The 16,584-nt window shown below is 36.2% G+C and overlaps 1 protein-coding gene across 3 annotated transcripts; it reads right to left on the bottom strand.

The window, feature by feature from the left end:
• Nucleotides 1–1,904: 1,904 nt before the first annotated feature.
• On the bottom strand, nt 1,905–15,900 carry LOC306992385 (sterile alpha motif domain-containing protein 3-like). Of its 3 annotated transcripts, none has more exons than XM_079601196.1 (11): nt 15,818–15,900; nt 15,434–15,518; nt 11,925–12,008; nt 8,185–8,299; nt 6,680–6,874; nt 6,402–6,489; nt 5,876–6,043; nt 4,301–4,513; nt 3,584–3,749; nt 3,430–3,509; nt 1,905–3,007 (listed from the first exon to the last, which is right to left on the bottom strand). In XM_079601196.1, exons 3-11 carry the CDS (start codon nt 12,004–12,006, stop codon nt 2,723–2,725), a joined length of 1,392 nt encoding a protein of 463 aa, XP_079457322.1. In that variant the 5' UTR covers nt 12,007–12,008; nt 15,434–15,518; nt 15,818–15,900; the 3' UTR covers nt 1,905–2,722. The 3 variants fall into 3 exon arrangements, with proteins under 3 accessions (XP_079457322.1, XP_079457323.1, XP_079457324.1); XM_079601197.1 differs by having other exon boundaries at nt 15,826–15,878; XM_079601198.1 differs by lacking the exons at nt 11,925–12,008; nt 15,434–15,518; nt 15,818–15,900 and adding an exon at nt 8,468–9,296.
• Between the last annotated feature and the right edge of the window lie 684 nt (nt 15,901–16,584).

Below are 16,584 nucleotides of genomic sequence, written 5' to 3'. Positions count from 1 at the left end.
GTGCTGCGGTGCTTGTGGCCTCTAGGGGTGCTCGACATGAAAGTTACAGGTCTAGCGCCCCTAGTGGCCAAAAGTTCCACGGTGTGCCTTTAAGTCCTCTTGACTACCCTTAACTTTTCATAGATTAACTGGTTTTAGCGCTAAAATGCTTTTGGAAATACTTTTAGAGCAGAAATTTTGTAGTACTTAAATTAGGACTGAGACGCTCGTTATTTTTAGTTTCTCCTAAATCGGCAAGTATGGAGCTACTTTAGCCTTAAGATGTTTTGTGAATACGGCCCCAGATCACTTGTAGTTCTTAAAGAGTCAATACTTAACACTTGAGTAATTATGATGCTTTATGACCATGTTTAGAGTAAAAAAGACAATCTTCAAGAACCAACCTCAGTTATGCTAGTTCATCTTGTTTCCATATTAGTTAATGGTAGTAGCTAAAGTGCTTATGTAGAAATAGGAGCAGTGGAGGCTGGTACTTCTGCATAGCAAAGAATGAACATGGTACTCAGAGGTCAGAAGAGATCCAGCTGATTATGTGAGCTTGATTTATAAATTTGACATGCTAATTCTAATCAAAGGTTTTGGTTTTATGACTTTGTGTATAATCTACTGAACACCAACATCTGTTTATTTCTGTTTTTATCTGCCACCCATTAGAATAATCTGTGCCTTTGATCGCCGGCTGTGTTGGAGGACTTTTAGCTTTACTGTTGCTATTTCTTCTGGCGACACTTTTAAAAAGGTATGCAAAGACTAAATATGATGTTCCACAAATGACTTTTCTGTCTCTTCCTCATTTTATTCTTGATTCATGTCTTCATGAATTCAATGGTCATTCATTACCAGTCTAACCTTATGCATTTAAAGTATCACCTTATGCCACAAGCAAGGTCGGGAACATTACTTGCAAGATAAGCAATGATTCACTCAAGACTCTTTGTTACAGCGAATTTACCATGAAGAAAGAATTACGATAATTTACAGTAGCCTATCAATGTTTGTGTAGATCATGTAAATCACATTATCAACATTTTTATAATAACATTAAAACAAATAGCAGAGATACAGTGACAAAAAAATTAGGTTAAAGATTAGCCTACTCATTGTAACGGTGTTGTTTATGTCATGTTTGTGGTTTCACTGTCTTTGTTTTTTTCATTCAGTTTGTACCTTGTTTCAATGCCTTGTTAATTGTATTCTGTTATCCCTAGTCATGTTAATTATTAGGTCCCTTGCTTCAGGTGTGTTGTCCTGTTAGTTTGTATGGTTCTGCTCGTTCTCATTTGCCCCAGCTGTGTCTCGTTCCCTGATCCCCTCTGTGTATTTAAATCCTGTGTGCTCTTTTGTTCGTTGTCTGTTATTGAATGTTTGTACGTTCCATGAGTATCTTGTTCTGTTCTGAGTTTACCCAAGTCCGTGTTTATTAAAGTCTACTGCTGCATTTAGATCCGACTACCGCCTTTGCTTCCACGCAATTCATGACAGAATAACTGACCACACCAGGATCTAGCAATTAGTACCCGGGAACAACCGACCGTAAAGCAAGAGGTATGATGATGGAAGACGGATTCTACCAGAATGGACGGTCGCTTGATAAGTACACTCTTAAAAATAAAGGTGCCAGGAAGAACCAAAAAGGAGGTTTCACAGCGATGCCATAGAAGAACCTTTATTGGTTCCTCAAAGAACTTTTCACTGAAAGGTTCCATGAAGAACCTATTTTTCTTTAGTGCCATAACGAACCTTTTTCGGTACTGCAAAGAACCCTCCTCAAGGGTTCTTTAAAGAACCTATAACAGTTCTTCATGTCACTTTATTAGGTTCTTTGTAGAACCATTTGTAGAAAAGGTTCTTTATGACACCCATAGTAAACAAACATACAAATAAAATGCAGGAATAAAAATTATTTTATTTTTATGGCCTTCATACATTGTGCCAAATGTATACATTTCATTTATCAGATAAAAACAATTCATGAATTAGACAAACATTTCATTTCAAGAATCAAGACAAACATTTCATGAATCAGACGAACATTTCATTTCACGAATCAGACTAACATTTCATTTCACGGATCAGACTAACATTTCATTTCACATTTCATGAATCAGACGAACATTTCATTTCATGAATCAGACGAACATTTCATTTCACATTTCATTAATCAGACGAACATTTCATTTCACGAATCAGACGAACATTTCATTTCACGGATCAGACTAACATTTCATTTCACATTTCATGAATCAGACGAACATTTCATTTCACGAATCAGACGAACATTTCATTTCACATTTCATTAATCAGACGAACATTTCATTTCACGAATCAGACGAACATTTCATTTCACGAATCAGACGAATATTTCATTTCATTAATCAGACGAACATTTCATTTCACATTTCATGAATCAGACGAACATTTCATTTCACGAATCAGACGAACATTTCATTTCACATTTCATTAATCAGACGAACATTTCATTATACATTTAATTTCAATGAATCAGACGTTTTAATTTAAAATATGAAAACAGCAGAAAGACTACAATAAACTATAAATCAGCAGAAACCAGACTCAAACCACTCTAAAATTAACAGTCCACTCCAAATGAGAACAGTGCATATTAAAGAGATAGTTGGATGGATGGAGAGAACATGGTTAATGCCTGGTTTCTGTTTCGCTTACAATTACTATCCCTTTAACAGCAGAAGACAGAACTGTACTACAGGGAATTATAAACTCTCTTCACACAAATAGGGACAGGTCCACTCCTTTTGAAAACAAAAGCCTCCAAAAACGCCATTGTCTTTCTCAGGTACTTTGGGTAAGCAACATTGTAGATTTGATACATCGAGTAGAGCAGGCTAACAGCCAGGGAAATGTCAATGCCCCCATCATCTTCAACCATGTCCTCTCCATCCATCCTAATCGAAATACTGCCACTGGTTAAAGGGTTCCCATTCTCGCAGTCCTTTAGGACGATGGCTGGGGTTGGGTGTGGAGGATCCTGTGAAAACAAACATACAGTATTTTTTTGTGATTTCAATTTTTATTTTTAATTTTGTTTAAACAATATTATATATAAAAAGAGCATACTTAGGGCCATATGATTTGAAAAAAAGATGCATTGTTAATAGTTTTATCATTGCACTCCCACCCCTATTGAATACAGTGTAATCAGACTTTAGCCATGAAAAAAAACAAAAAAAAACTGGCTTTTAAAAGAAATTGGAGATGAGACTGATTGGTTTATTGCATGTTATGCCCAAGGGTCATACCCTTTTAGATCATACGCCGACCATTTTTTCCTGTCGTTAAACTAGCAAAAGTGGATTTGGACACGCCCTAAGTGCACTTTTAGACCATGCGCTTAGATCGTTAAAATAGGGCCCTGTGTGATTTTGAACATTCTTTCTCTGTAAAAGTTACCTGATTAATGACATAGAGTGCTGACTCCTTTTCTTTGAAAAGAGATGGCAGAAGAAGGATGGCAGCATTTACCATCTGGCCTAAAAACAAAGCCATATATACATGATTATAATTGCACATATTAGTGAAATAAAGTATGTTGATAAATACACACCATTTCTCTCCACTTCTGTCTCACATAAAGCCAATGTCCGCTTCAACATTTGTTTTAAATCTGTATTTGGGGCCTTTTCCACAAGTTGGGGAGAAAGTTTCCGCAGATTTGAGAGGACACATTTGTCAATGTCAATGTGTGTGGAGTTGTTCATTTCCTCCAGAAGCTGATAAATAAAAGACAGATAATAAGAAAAGGGGAGATACAGAATCATGGTCTTCATAATTCAAAGGTGATTAAAACAAAGGCCAGTATTTTAAGTATCAAGCTAAATATTTGCTTCCTTTAAAGGAAAACTTTACCCAAGAATGATTTTTTTATTATTATTTACTCTCCCCCAGGCCATTCAAGATGTATTTGACTTCCTTCCATTCTACAAATGTTCGCCTATCCACCTATATCAAGCGAGTTTGTGAACTACACAATCATTACCATTGTTTTTTTTTATGTAAACATGCGGTTGATGGATGAGTTTGAGCTCACGTCTTGCTCTTCTGTTTTTATGTTAGTAAATTCTGTTATAGCAACACCTCTTTCAGGGCGCCCATTACTCCAACTTGCAGCTTTCCCCTGTCTCAGGTGGCAAGTAAATAATGGGAAATTATTCTTAAAAATAACTGTTGGAACATGCTACCACTTCAACAAACTTAACACTTGTCCTAAACCATGTTAAACTTATTAACCCTTGAAAAAAGAAAGAAAGCCACCACCACTTACAAAGATTGGTCGACGAAGGCAGGGGAACTGACAAAGAACCTCTTTGGTGGAATGCTGAGAAATGTACTCAGCCCTGTATTTTTTTGTTCTTTTGAGCCTCTGCCTTATGAGGTCCAAATTTGGTCTCAGCTTTCTTGACTCCATCTGCATGCATTTAACATGTTGGGCAATGCTGTGCTCATCTTCCCCATCATCCTCAAAATTGTCTGAAGCCTTGCAAAAAAAAAAAAAAGCAGATGCAAGTATCAGCTAGGAGTGTGAACCTACACAGGTTTCACGGTTCGGTTACGATTATCATGTCATTGATTCAGTTCAATTCGATATTGCAATGCATTGCATCCTCAAATTTAAATTTTACTTTACCCCCTGCATGTTATTTGTGCGTGACATGATCTACACACAGCGTGCATCTAGAGGTCGTGCTTACCATGTTGTTCATAAAAGCCGAAATGTGCCCAGATAATAATGATAATATTTATACGGGCGCGGGCGGTAATGCACTCTTGTGTGCGGGTTGCGAGAGAATAAAACGATCGGGGGACTCCCGCAAAATAGAAATATCTATGAATAAAACATCTAAAAACTAATAAATTATTAATTTGTTGCACAAAAGCAACAAGAACAACTAAAACAAAATAGAAACGATTCAGAGTTTCTATTTATAACATGTTTGCAGCACGCAATGGCCAATCAGATGCATTTAAGATAGAATCCCCTCAAACGCTCAAAACTGACTTTTTGTTCAGTGCTGAATTCTGCATGCTGGCAAATCCTCTGATTAAAACAAACAAAAATAGTAGATATGAAAGATTCATTGTGCAGTCAGCTTCATTGATAATAACTGGGATTTGTGAGATCGCGATGAATTGAGATGTCAGCTTTTTAGGAATTATTAAGGGAGCGCACTTTGCGCGCATTCAGTCATACCAAACCATGCACGCAGTCGCAGCTTGCTTTTATGTTAAATGAACGTTTGTGAATGTTAATGCTTTAATAACAAATAATTTCTCGGGAATATTTATACTGATGTGAATGGTGGCGACACGTAGGCTAACTTTAAATTATTTAATGGAGGTAGGCTACAGAAAAAAAATCTATTTAGACTTTTTTGCAGGCGAGAGTGGGACAAAACATGAATGTTGCGGGCGGGAGAAGGTAACTTATATTTTTGTGGGCGGGAGCATGACTGAAAAATCCGTCCCGCGCAGATCTCTAGTTGGAGCAATTTTAATTACTCGCACTCGCGTCTCGCCTCCCTCTGCCATTATATGCTACCACGACAAAGCACGTAAGCGAAATGACGTCAGTAAAGTGTCAGTAGGGCCTACATTATAATCGGTTATGGTCTATTACCGAATCGTCCTCGTCTGCATCGCGATGCACCGTACAAATGATTAATTTCGACACCCCTAATGTGCACAGTATTACAAAGTATGGCTGCACAATATTAACGAAAAATCATGAATATACATTTTGCAATATGCATATTACTGATATAACCAGTGATTTTAAAGTGGTCATGAATTGAGAAATCAAATTTTTCTTGATCTTTTGAGAAAAGCATAAAACCATTACCGGCATCTTGGTTTTGCTGCACACAGGCTCCTCGTCATTTGTGGAAGCTCGTTTACAGCCAGCAATGGAAGATGAGTACTTCTCTTTCATTCTGGCAACTTCATCTAAATGCACCAAAGGTTTTCTTTCCTTTTTAAACTTATTCCGTAGGGATTCAAGTAAAGCATCCTAGAAGAAAACACAAACCAATAATGACATATCAATATTTTTATTCAATGGGGAAAAAAGTTGCCATAGCTACATCACCTGTTATTGTAGCAATATAACAATTAAAGTTACTTTCTGAAACACACTCTAGGCATCTTGTTAACAAGATAATTACTATTTTATGTGAATTAGCTTACACATTTGTTAAGCATATTTCACAAATACATTAATATTGAGACTATTCTAGCTCCATAAAAGTAAAAGCAAATTAGTAAAACAAACAGAAATCTGTCACTTCACTCTCAATAATACTGAAATGCTAAAAAATAGAAGAAGGATATTATAGAATTTTTAAATTCATATTTTGTGGGATACATACAAATCCAGAGCCATATTTCTCCCTTAGAAATGGAAAGCTCATCAACACAGATCTCATCAGATCCACATATTGTGTGTGTGAGGGATACCTGTAACAAGAGGAACTTTTATAAGTTAGTTAAAATGTTAACGTTAACATACACCCAAATAAGACAATCTATAAACCGTATTTTCCATTTAACCTCTACCACAACGCTGGACATCCCAATCAAAGATAAAAAAGCAACTGCAAAGACAGACGAACATCTTTTTTTTTGTAAGAGAAAAGTTTAGACTTACATTGTTTTTTGGCTAAGGTGGTCAAATAGGGCTTGAATTAATGCGTTTTTGAACTTATTTTTGGTAGGAGCCTTCAGCTGCGGGTCCTCCTTTTCAAGGGCACTCATTAGAAATGGAGGATAACGTACTGCAGTACTGGAGTGTGGAACCACTAGAGTGGTCTGTGATATTTCATGTTCACTGATGTCATGGTGCCTAAAAAAACAAATAGCATAAAGAATATTATATTCATATTAGGGTTGTGCCGATGGACGATATCATGGAGGTTGATGGAGAGCCACCATCGTGATGCAACGCCCCCCCGTTGCGAGTGCGACACACACTAATCCTAGTCTCTTCTATAGTTAACCTAAAAACTTTGCAGGGATTGCTCTGTAAATTAAATTGAGAATATAAATAATATAATATATGCTATTTTAAAGGCTACTGTAGTCTATACCAGAGACGTGTTAGTCTGTGAAAATATGTGTCAGGCAGGCTACACAAATAGGTATTGATCTTGACATTGTTAGCCTCTTGTATTTTTTACGTCTTACACTGTAGATTTATCTTAAAATATTTTATTCTGTACAAGAAAATAGCCCTTATTAATGAATTATTAGTAGCCTATTGTAGTGTCTCAGAAAATATTGCGCATTGTCACTTCTGTGGCTACTGCACTGAAGCGGCAGTTTCAGATAAAGATAAAAGTTTAACTTCAGCAAACGTCAAATAACTTGTCTGGTTAATACTTTAAAGGAACACTCTGACTTTTTGGGACTTTAGCCTATTCACCTTATCCCCCAGAGTTAGATAAGTCCATACATACCTTTTTCATCTCCGTGCGTGCTATAAGTCTGTTTGACGCACCCACCGCTAGCCTAGCTTAGCACAAAGACTGGATGTGAATGGTTGCAGCTAGCATACTAATCCAAATAAGTGACAAAATAATGCAAAAATTTTCCTATTTACATGTTGTGATTTGTATAGTCACAGAGTGTAGCACCTGAGACGCGCTCTGAACGAACTCTCTGCTCCTCACCACGGCGCGTCTCAGGTGCTGCGGTTATCTCTCCGCCCAAGTAGCAGTGCTTCGCCTTCAGAGAATATAGTTCCCAGTATTTATACGGTTAAAATATGTCTGTGTCTCATGTGACTTTGTTTTTTGTACACTCTGTGACTATACAAATCACAACATGTAAATATGAAAATGTTTGCTTTATTTTGTCACTTATTTGGATTAGTATGCTAGCTGCAACCAGGCTAGGCTAGCGGTGGGTGCGTCAAACAGACTTATAGCACGCACGGAGAGGAAAAAGGTATGTATGGACTTATCTAACACTGGGGGATAAGTTGAATAGGCTAAAGTCCCAAAAAGTCGGAGTGTTCCTTTTGACATTATGGCCAAGGCAAATGGTCTTAATCAAATGAAAGAAATACGAAATTATAGTTTTGTATAGTCATCTCTAATGTAAAGAGATATAGACAATACTACTTTAACCAAATAAATCAGATCTAATACTCACGATTTCAGGTCTTCCAATGCAGACATAAATTTGATCTGCTCTTTGATTTTTGGGAACAGACGCTCACTCATTCTTTCCGTCATTTTTAATAGTGTTGGACCATCTACTTCATTCTCTGTTTTAAAATGCAACAAACAAACAACAAAAAAACAAGGTAGTTAGTGGAAGTTATTTTCACTGCACAGACAATACAGTACACTCAAATCTGCAGAATTTGTCCTAATAGTCAGAGGCGATTTTGTGCAACACTAGAAGAACAATAAACATAACAGTTTACACTCACATTGGTTTGAAGGGACGATGGATTAGTGTGATGAAATGTTGGTCTGACAGATGGTAACAGTCCAGACTATGAAAATCTACCTCCTCTCCAGCTTTGAATATTACAATATCCTCAGAAGGAGTGACACAGTATGAATGGAGATGTGCTTCAAATCCAAGAGTGTTGAAGAGCTGGCCAACGATAAACCAACTGGCTCTAATGTTGAGAAGTTGAATGACCTTTACAAACTGTGGTATGTCTTCGTGCAAGAGATCAAGAATGAAAAAGTTTCCCAGTGAGTACTTTACAGTATTCAGTAAAATGTTTTTACTGCTCCAGATATTTTCCTCATGCAAGCCTTTTGAGTAGCACATAAGCTTTTCTTGCAGTGGTTTGTCAAGTTCATTGAAGTCCAAACGGGACACTGCCACAGAACACTCGTCTCTCCCAGGAACTTTGTCTCCCTGCCAATCCCAACACTGTCGAAGCTGGTTTCTCTTTGCTAAAGAGGAGCAGATGTTTTTGAAATTGCAGACAACCTGAGACACTTTTTTAAAGTACAGGTGTTTCGCCTCAAATCGCATGCACCAATGTGCTCTGGGAGGACCAAATTCTTCAATCAACCGCGGATAGTGAACTAGAAAGTGGAGCTTTGGGGTAATGGAGTCAGGAAAGAGACTTTTGAAAACTGTTAAAAATGAAGTTATTAGCTCAGCTAAAGGACTGATCCAATGTATACTTATTGTTGGTGCCAGTAGTATTTCTGCAATGTTCCTTAGACAAAGAATGAGCTGCCAATTCTTGTCACTTTTGCTTATTCTGTTCCCAATGATTAATGGGATTGTCCGAAGCAAAGTCCAGTGCTGGGTATCGATTCAAATTTCAAGAATCGATTCGATTCCGATTCTCAAGATCTTGAATCGATTATCATTATTCGATTCGATTCGATCCGATCCGATCCAATCTTATATTCTTAAAATATAAAATTTTCAAAAGTTTTAACTGTTCATGAACAATCAAGTGTTTGTATTAAATAACATTCACAAACATACATTAATGTTGTAAAAATATATTGTTCACTCAATGTGTTGATGTTAGATAAGGCATTAAGTAATATTAATGAATGGTATCTTAATGTAGTGTTACCAACTAAACAGGAGATAAAACGTGTTTTATTTGACTTGACTGTCCTTTTATTTAATCCAAAACTGCGTTCATATTTAAAAGGCCTTTTAAACTAGATACAACCGCACACGATACCACTTTAGGGGCCGTTCACATATCGCGTTTTATACGCGTGCAAATTCAGTGAGAAGCACTTCAATGCATCTCAACAGGTCATGTGACAAAAACCAGCGGCCTTTCCGTAACAACATGGAAAGCTCGGCCGAACAGCTGATCATAGCTGTACAGGGCGGCTTTTTATTTCTCATCTCAATGAATATATCTAGTAGTAAAGCTAATGCAAGGGCTAGAAATCAATACATTTTTGATGATACTTCCTCGTCATCATGGAGAGCGCAGTTTGCACCGCTTTCTCCTTTCCACAAGCGCGTGCTTTCCCGTTGCGTCTGTCGTTGCTATGCAACCATGAACAGAGGCGCGGGCCGCGCGGCTGGAAAACGAATTTGCACGCGCAAAAAACGCACTATGTGAACGGCTCTTTCCTCATTTCTGGTCAACAAGTCTTATATACTGTCTATGGTGGATTCAGAGAGACCGCAGCGCTGCCGGTCGCCATGTCTCAGTGTGTTTATGGGGAAAATATAGGCCTGTTATTAAATCGATCCTCTGAGTTACGGATCGATCTTTAGAAATTAATATGAAAATCGATTCAGAATTGGTGAATCGATTTTTTCAACACAGCACTACTTTTCCACAGCTTTCCCAATTATTTGTCCATCAGAAAGAAGTCTCTCAGACATTGGTCTTGGTTTATGAGAAGAGTCATTTTGTCCAAATGGAAAGCGTGCTAAAGCATTGCTAACCTCCTGCACACTAACAACTTTTTCGTTGTGCAAGGCCTTTAAAACCAATTTCAAAACATGAGGAACAACTCCCTCTAAAAAGTCATGCATAACATCTGGAGGGAATGCATTTGTCACACTGAAGTTTGGCAACTCACTAAAAGCACAAGGACCTGTTACTCCATACAAAGATTTTGTGGTGGGATCTTCTGCCACACACTGGAGATGATAGTTGTGAGTCTCTGGTGTCCGTAGGACACAATCATCCTCTTGTGTTCTGAGAGAAAGGTCTTTATAATGGCATAAGCAATACCTGCAGACCCGTCCACTACTGAATGAACAGCTGAAGCCTGCAAGAGCATGGGCTGAGAGATTATCAGCAGACACTGTAACAAGCGCACCTCGGACAGAAAGCTCTTCTCCTTTCCACACCAGTTCTATACCATTACTTTCCAATTTCTTCAGATCAGAAATTAGTGGTTCCACAATTTTTTGTACTCCATATTTTTTCAAAGTATTGTATTTCACAAGCAAAAGAAGATGAATGTGCTTCAAACTGGCTCTGTACTTTGGTTGAATGTTTCCTAGAGTGAAGTAAAATGCAGAGACTTTGTGCAGCAGTCTTCTAGATCCAATTGGATTTACAACCTCAAACTCATCATTATATAAATGAATTCTGAAAAAGTGGTCTTCACTATTCCAAATCGTGTTTCTGTAAATTGCACCGTCGCTGTAGTCCGTTACTGATTCAACATGAGGTACCCTCCTTTCAAAAATATGCTCTAATGTTGATTGATCACTAACAATTAGTTTCAAAATGTCCAAGAGTGGAACATACTGGAAGGATTCTCTTTTCCCCAGTGAGTCAACACCAAGAGCATACTCAACTGGTTCGATCAAATTCAGATTTTCAGCACAATACCGATCAAGTTTATGAGTAGTGCTAACAGCACGAAAGCAATGTTCAGCAAAACCATCATCATTTAAAAAGGAAAACTGTGGATTCCTGGTGTCAATATTTAAATTATTAAGGCATTTACTGAATATGTCCTTATATGTATGATGAAAAAAATTAAACAGGGCTTCAACTTCGCTTATTACTTCAGTTTGAACACATCTTTGTATCACATGTTTTTCTTGGAGTTGTAAGGAAAACAAAGCCAAATGTCTCTGAAGATCTTTAGTAATTCTTTCCACAAACTGAGGAATTGACACCCCACAGTTCTCTTCGGGGTCAATTGGATGCGTCTCTAGAACAGGGGTCAAAGTAACTGGTGCCTCATCTATGTCAGAATGGTTCCTGTCAGTGAATTTATGATTGCGTCTAAAATGATTTTGTAAAGATTTCACTCTGGAGAATACACGGGGACAGCCATCCACTCCACACGTCACAGAAAAGTTTCTCTCAGTTTCATGGTAAAGCTGAAGATGTTTCAAAAGTTTGTCATGCGTTGTTTTTTTAATTGGACAATATGAGCACTGGAAAACATATTCCATCCCATTTTACTGACCGATGAATGCCGGTTTCACATGTCCCAAGGACACTTCATCTAGCCACTGGCACACCTCTGTGGTAGTCCACTGCTCAGCCATATCTGAGAAGCAGATAATATTGTTAGCTGCACATAATCACAATGTTAGTTGAAAGTAAACTGCAAAAAGGTGCAATTTTACCACCATTCTAGTTTTGACAAGGCTAGCTAAAGGATGTTCCCATCTCACTTTGAATTAATTTCAGATAATTAAAGGGTCATTTTAAAGCATTTATATAAAAAGTACTTTTCAAATGTAAAAAAAAAAAAAAAAAAAAAAGCCACAGAAATAAAAGTGACTATTTTTGCTAAGGGTATAGATGTGTCAATTGATGTCAAAGATGTCTACAATTGTACCAAATCTCAATACATAGGTTTATATGACTCCACAACTCTCAAACTGTCTGTGATATACTATTAATAGTGTAAGGCCTACTTGTCTGGGGTTAAGCTTTAACCATTAAGACTGAAGTGACCTTAACTTCACTGATTGTGACTAATATTTTGTAGTAATAATTAGGGATGTGCACAAATATTCAAAATGTAATTATTATTGGAAAAATAAAATACTATTCGAATTTTATCGAATTTATGAAGCCGTAAATGCTTTGCGGGTCGTAAATGCAGTGAATTTCTGATAAATCCCAAGCACTAACTCGCAGTTATAATTAAATGCACTGGGTGGCACGTGTTTAACAAGTTGTTTGTATTTGATCACATAATGTCGTCGTCTGCCTTGCGAAGTTTGGAATTACTAGTCAAAAATTAGGTTACTAAATGATCTTACAAAATGGAATTACTTTTGATCAAATGAATGAATTAATCTGGAGTAATAATATCAACACAATGAGAAATGTTTTTTTTCACAATTTTCATGTTGGTTTTACTATTTTGCAAGTGACTGAGCATCACAGCCAAACTAATGTCCCTATTTTAAAAACAAAGCCTTAGGTAACAAAATATAAAATAAAAAAGAATGGCAGACATTTAGGCCAAAGTGGCGAAGATAAAAAATATTTGTCATTGTCTTTGTTATTAAAAATTAAGAACAAAGATACACATACACAACTTAATATACAAATTAAATAAACAGTGCTTTATTTTTTCAGCTACAGGTGTATTTAACAGCATTGAAGAAAGTAATTAAATTAACAAATATGTAAATAAAACACAACATAGACTTCACTGTATACATTTTACATTGATTCTTATTAAAGCTACTATTTAAAGTTCTCAGTCAAGAGTGAGTGAGATGCTCTTTGTATTTTGTTGTTTTATTAACAGGGATAGTTCTCCCAAAAATTTAAATTCTCTCCAGCCGCTTTAAACCCGAATAAGTCTCCCTCTTCTGTTGAAAGTAAAAGTTATTTGGAGGAATGTGGGTAACCAAACAGTTGATGTACCCCAGTGACTTCCATAATAGTTTTTTCCCACTATGGTGGTCAATGGGGACCAGCAACCGCCCGGTTAGCCACACTCCTCAAAATATCTTCTTTTGTGTTCAGCACAAGAAATAAATTAATACAGGTTTGGAACAACATAAGAGAGTGAGTAAAAATGTGACAAAAACGTTTTTTTTTTTCCTCTTAAAAAAATCACGTCTTTTTCATTAAAGGTAATTTTAATAAACGAATATTTGAATATTCAATTTTCATGAGCCCGAATATTCGAATGCAATGTTTTTGAAAAATGCCCATCCCTACTAATAATGTGTGACCAGTAGAAGATTGATATGTCACAGTGTGACCTCTTGGCTGAATTAAAAGAACGATTAAGTCCAGTAGATAGGATATTTGTTTACAATTTGAGTGTAGTACCATTTTTTACATGTTGAATTTATGTTTACAGGGTTCGTACAGATACTGTAAAATTAAATTCCAGAACTTTACAAACACTACTTTTTTTTTGGTTTTCAAGGACAATCTCACTTTTCAAAAAGGTAAATGGATAAAGAAAGGTACATATAAAGTGTGGTAAATTTAACCATTAAAAGGATACTATGACAAAGATATTACTTTTCTTATTCAAACTGATTTTTTCTCTTATTAATATATGATTGACCTGAGGAATGAAAGCTGTATCATATACTTGAATATTTATATGAAGCAATATCACGCTCATAGTCATGTGAAATGGCTCTACATCAATATCAGAAGGGTGAGAAAAGATTGTTTTATCAATAAAATTAAACACTATTTTCTAATATAGCCTATCAATAGTTTAAGCACTTTCAAGTACCTTTTCATAAATATGTCTGTTTTCAAGGGTTTTCCAAGACTTAAATTTCAAAAAGTCAAATTCAAGTACTTAAAGCACCTTGTACTTTAAGTCATTTGTGTTTATAAAAAAGACATCAGAAAATGATGTCAGTTTCTGAAGAAATTTCACATGCTCAGAGTCTAGTGTGCAGGTGGCTTTAGAGTTGCCTTAAAATGTTGTCAGACTCTCGAATGATCAGTTTTTATGACTTCAGAATGGCTTTTTGTTCCTTTTACACTGAATGACCTCTAACAAACTGCATGTTCCCCTGGTTATTTCAAGATAAAAAAAAGCCAACACCTATTTTAAAATGCCAAGAAAAATACATTAACTTATTTTATATGTTTTATTTAAAGATGTAATGACAATGCAATGTCTGCTGAATGAAAAATGTTTTCATTATTTCACCCATACTTTAACGTTTTATTTCCACATTAGTTATTTAAAACATGAAAGTAGTTTCTTTTTTTTTAAATAAATAAAATCACTTTTGTCAATTTTATTTGATAGACACCAAAATGGTGACTTCTCGTCTTTGACCCATGTCACAGACAGTTAAATATGTTCGTGTTATGGGGCTCTGAGGTGGATAAGTTTGATGGACAAAATGGCGGACAACAACCAGGCTTTAGCAGCGCAGCTATTTGGGATGATGGTATTTTTACCCGTCATACGGATCAATTCAGATAAGGCTATCTTGTAACTTAGGTAACAGTTAAACTTTCGGGGTTTCTGCACATTTTGTCAATTCAATTCAAGAATTATTAAGGATCCGCAGGAATCCTTAAAATCCTGATTTACCATAGCATGTAAACGGATTCACATTAAGGGTTAAGATTAACGTAACGTTACGTTAATCCAAGACAAAAATGCATTATTGCCATTCATTTGCTTGCACTGGCATATCTTAAAATGTCAGAGCTAACTTTACTGTTTTGTCTCAAGATAAGTAACGTTAACGTTAAATGTGTTTTTTCTAAGGCACGTTTATAAAAAGCTAACGTTACCGTTACTTACTTGAATATCCCAATTTAACTAACGTTACCGGTAGTCTAATCCTGCTTTAACGTTAATTGGACACTAAAGTTACCATAATCTAACGTTACCTCACTGGATTGAGGTTGTATAACGTTACACCACGAACACATCTAAACAGAAGGCAATTAACATGCAATTATTTGTTTTATTTTAGTTCATGTGATAATTATTTAATGAATACACTTAGCTACCATTAGATTTTTGTGAAGACTCCCAAAAATAACGGACTCTCTGTCGTTGAATTGAGGTGAAGGAGCGGGAAGAAACTTCTCGAAACTACACGTGGGATAAGACCATTAAATGAGATAATTTCCCACCAATTAGAACAACAATACATAATACTTGATATTTTGTTTTGGGTATCTAAAATAGTTTTAAATATGCACAAATGTCGATTTCTGTCAGACTTTCAAAGAAAACAGCCATCGGTTCCTGTCAGCGCGCGCATTAACGTTAGCTGCTAACTTACGTGAACAGAGCGGGAAGAAACACCTCGAAATTACACACACAATTGTTCAGATAACTCATCCTGTTATGTTAGGCTTATTAAAATTGTTAAATTAGTTCAAACGTACCACTTTACCTGTCAGGCTCTTGTAATAAAAACTCTGGAGTCAGGACAAACCGTCATCGTCAGGCACCGCAAAAAAACTGAAAGAAGGAGGGGGAGGGGATTAACTGAACTGGAAGTCGATTCCAAAATGAATCACTTTGTCGATTCATAGGCTTCGAGAATTGAGAATCGACTCCAAACTAAGAGTACAGTTACTGTAAGCCAAGGCCTGTCATTCTGTGCGTGACATGACTATTAGGTGCATTTCCTCGATTACTAAACTATTATCAGAAAAACAGTAACAGCGACTAGTGGGGATTTCGTTCAATCCTGTTATCCAAAAAGATTCATTCACTGATTTGTTCCTGATTCTTTCTGTAGAGTACAGAATAACACCAGTAGGTGGCAACCAGTGAGTGTCTGACTCTGAGTATTATGAGATAATTATTTTAATTAATTCAACAGGTTCGTTCCAAATAGACATGGAACAAAATAACAGCATCATTTTGTACAAAGAAAATGTTGTACATTTTTAAATTAAATTAATCAATCTGATCAACACTTTGAGAGTTCAAAATGAAGAGCTCCTACCCATATTCGGGAGTACAAATTGAACAAAAAAAAAGTCTGTACACTGACTTGAAACTTACCTGAACTTTAAAGGGGACTCGAACCTATTTTAAATTGTCTCAGTCTTACACTACATAATACTACAACTAATAATAATTATTATTTATAAATTCCTATTACAGTGATAGCCGTATATGGTAAAACAAATGCACTGACAAA

This window comes from Phoxinus phoxinus (genome assembly GCF_949152265.1).
Source record: "Phoxinus phoxinus genome assembly, chromosome: 24".
Lineage (NCBI taxonomy): Eukaryota > Metazoa > Chordata > Actinopteri > Cypriniformes > Leuciscidae > Phoxinus > Phoxinus phoxinus.
Note: the sequence above shows the minus strand (reverse complement) of the source record. Positions and strands in the feature narration are given on the sequence as shown.

Excerpts from the sequence above, each read along its gene's own strand:
- LOC306992385 (XM_079601196.1), bottom strand. The coding sequence starts at position 12,006 with ATGGCTGAGCAGTGGACTACCACAGAGGTGTGCCAGTGGCTAGATGAA. Across the intron at positions 4,514-5,875 it reads GCAGCAAAACCAAGATGCCG|GCTTCAGACAATTTTGAGGA; the intron begins GTAATGGTTTTA and ends TTTTTTTGCAAG. Across the intron at positions 3,750-4,300 it reads GCCTTCGTCGACCAATCTTT|CTTCTGGAGGAAATGAACAA; the intron begins GTAAGTGGTGGT and ends TTTATTTATCAG.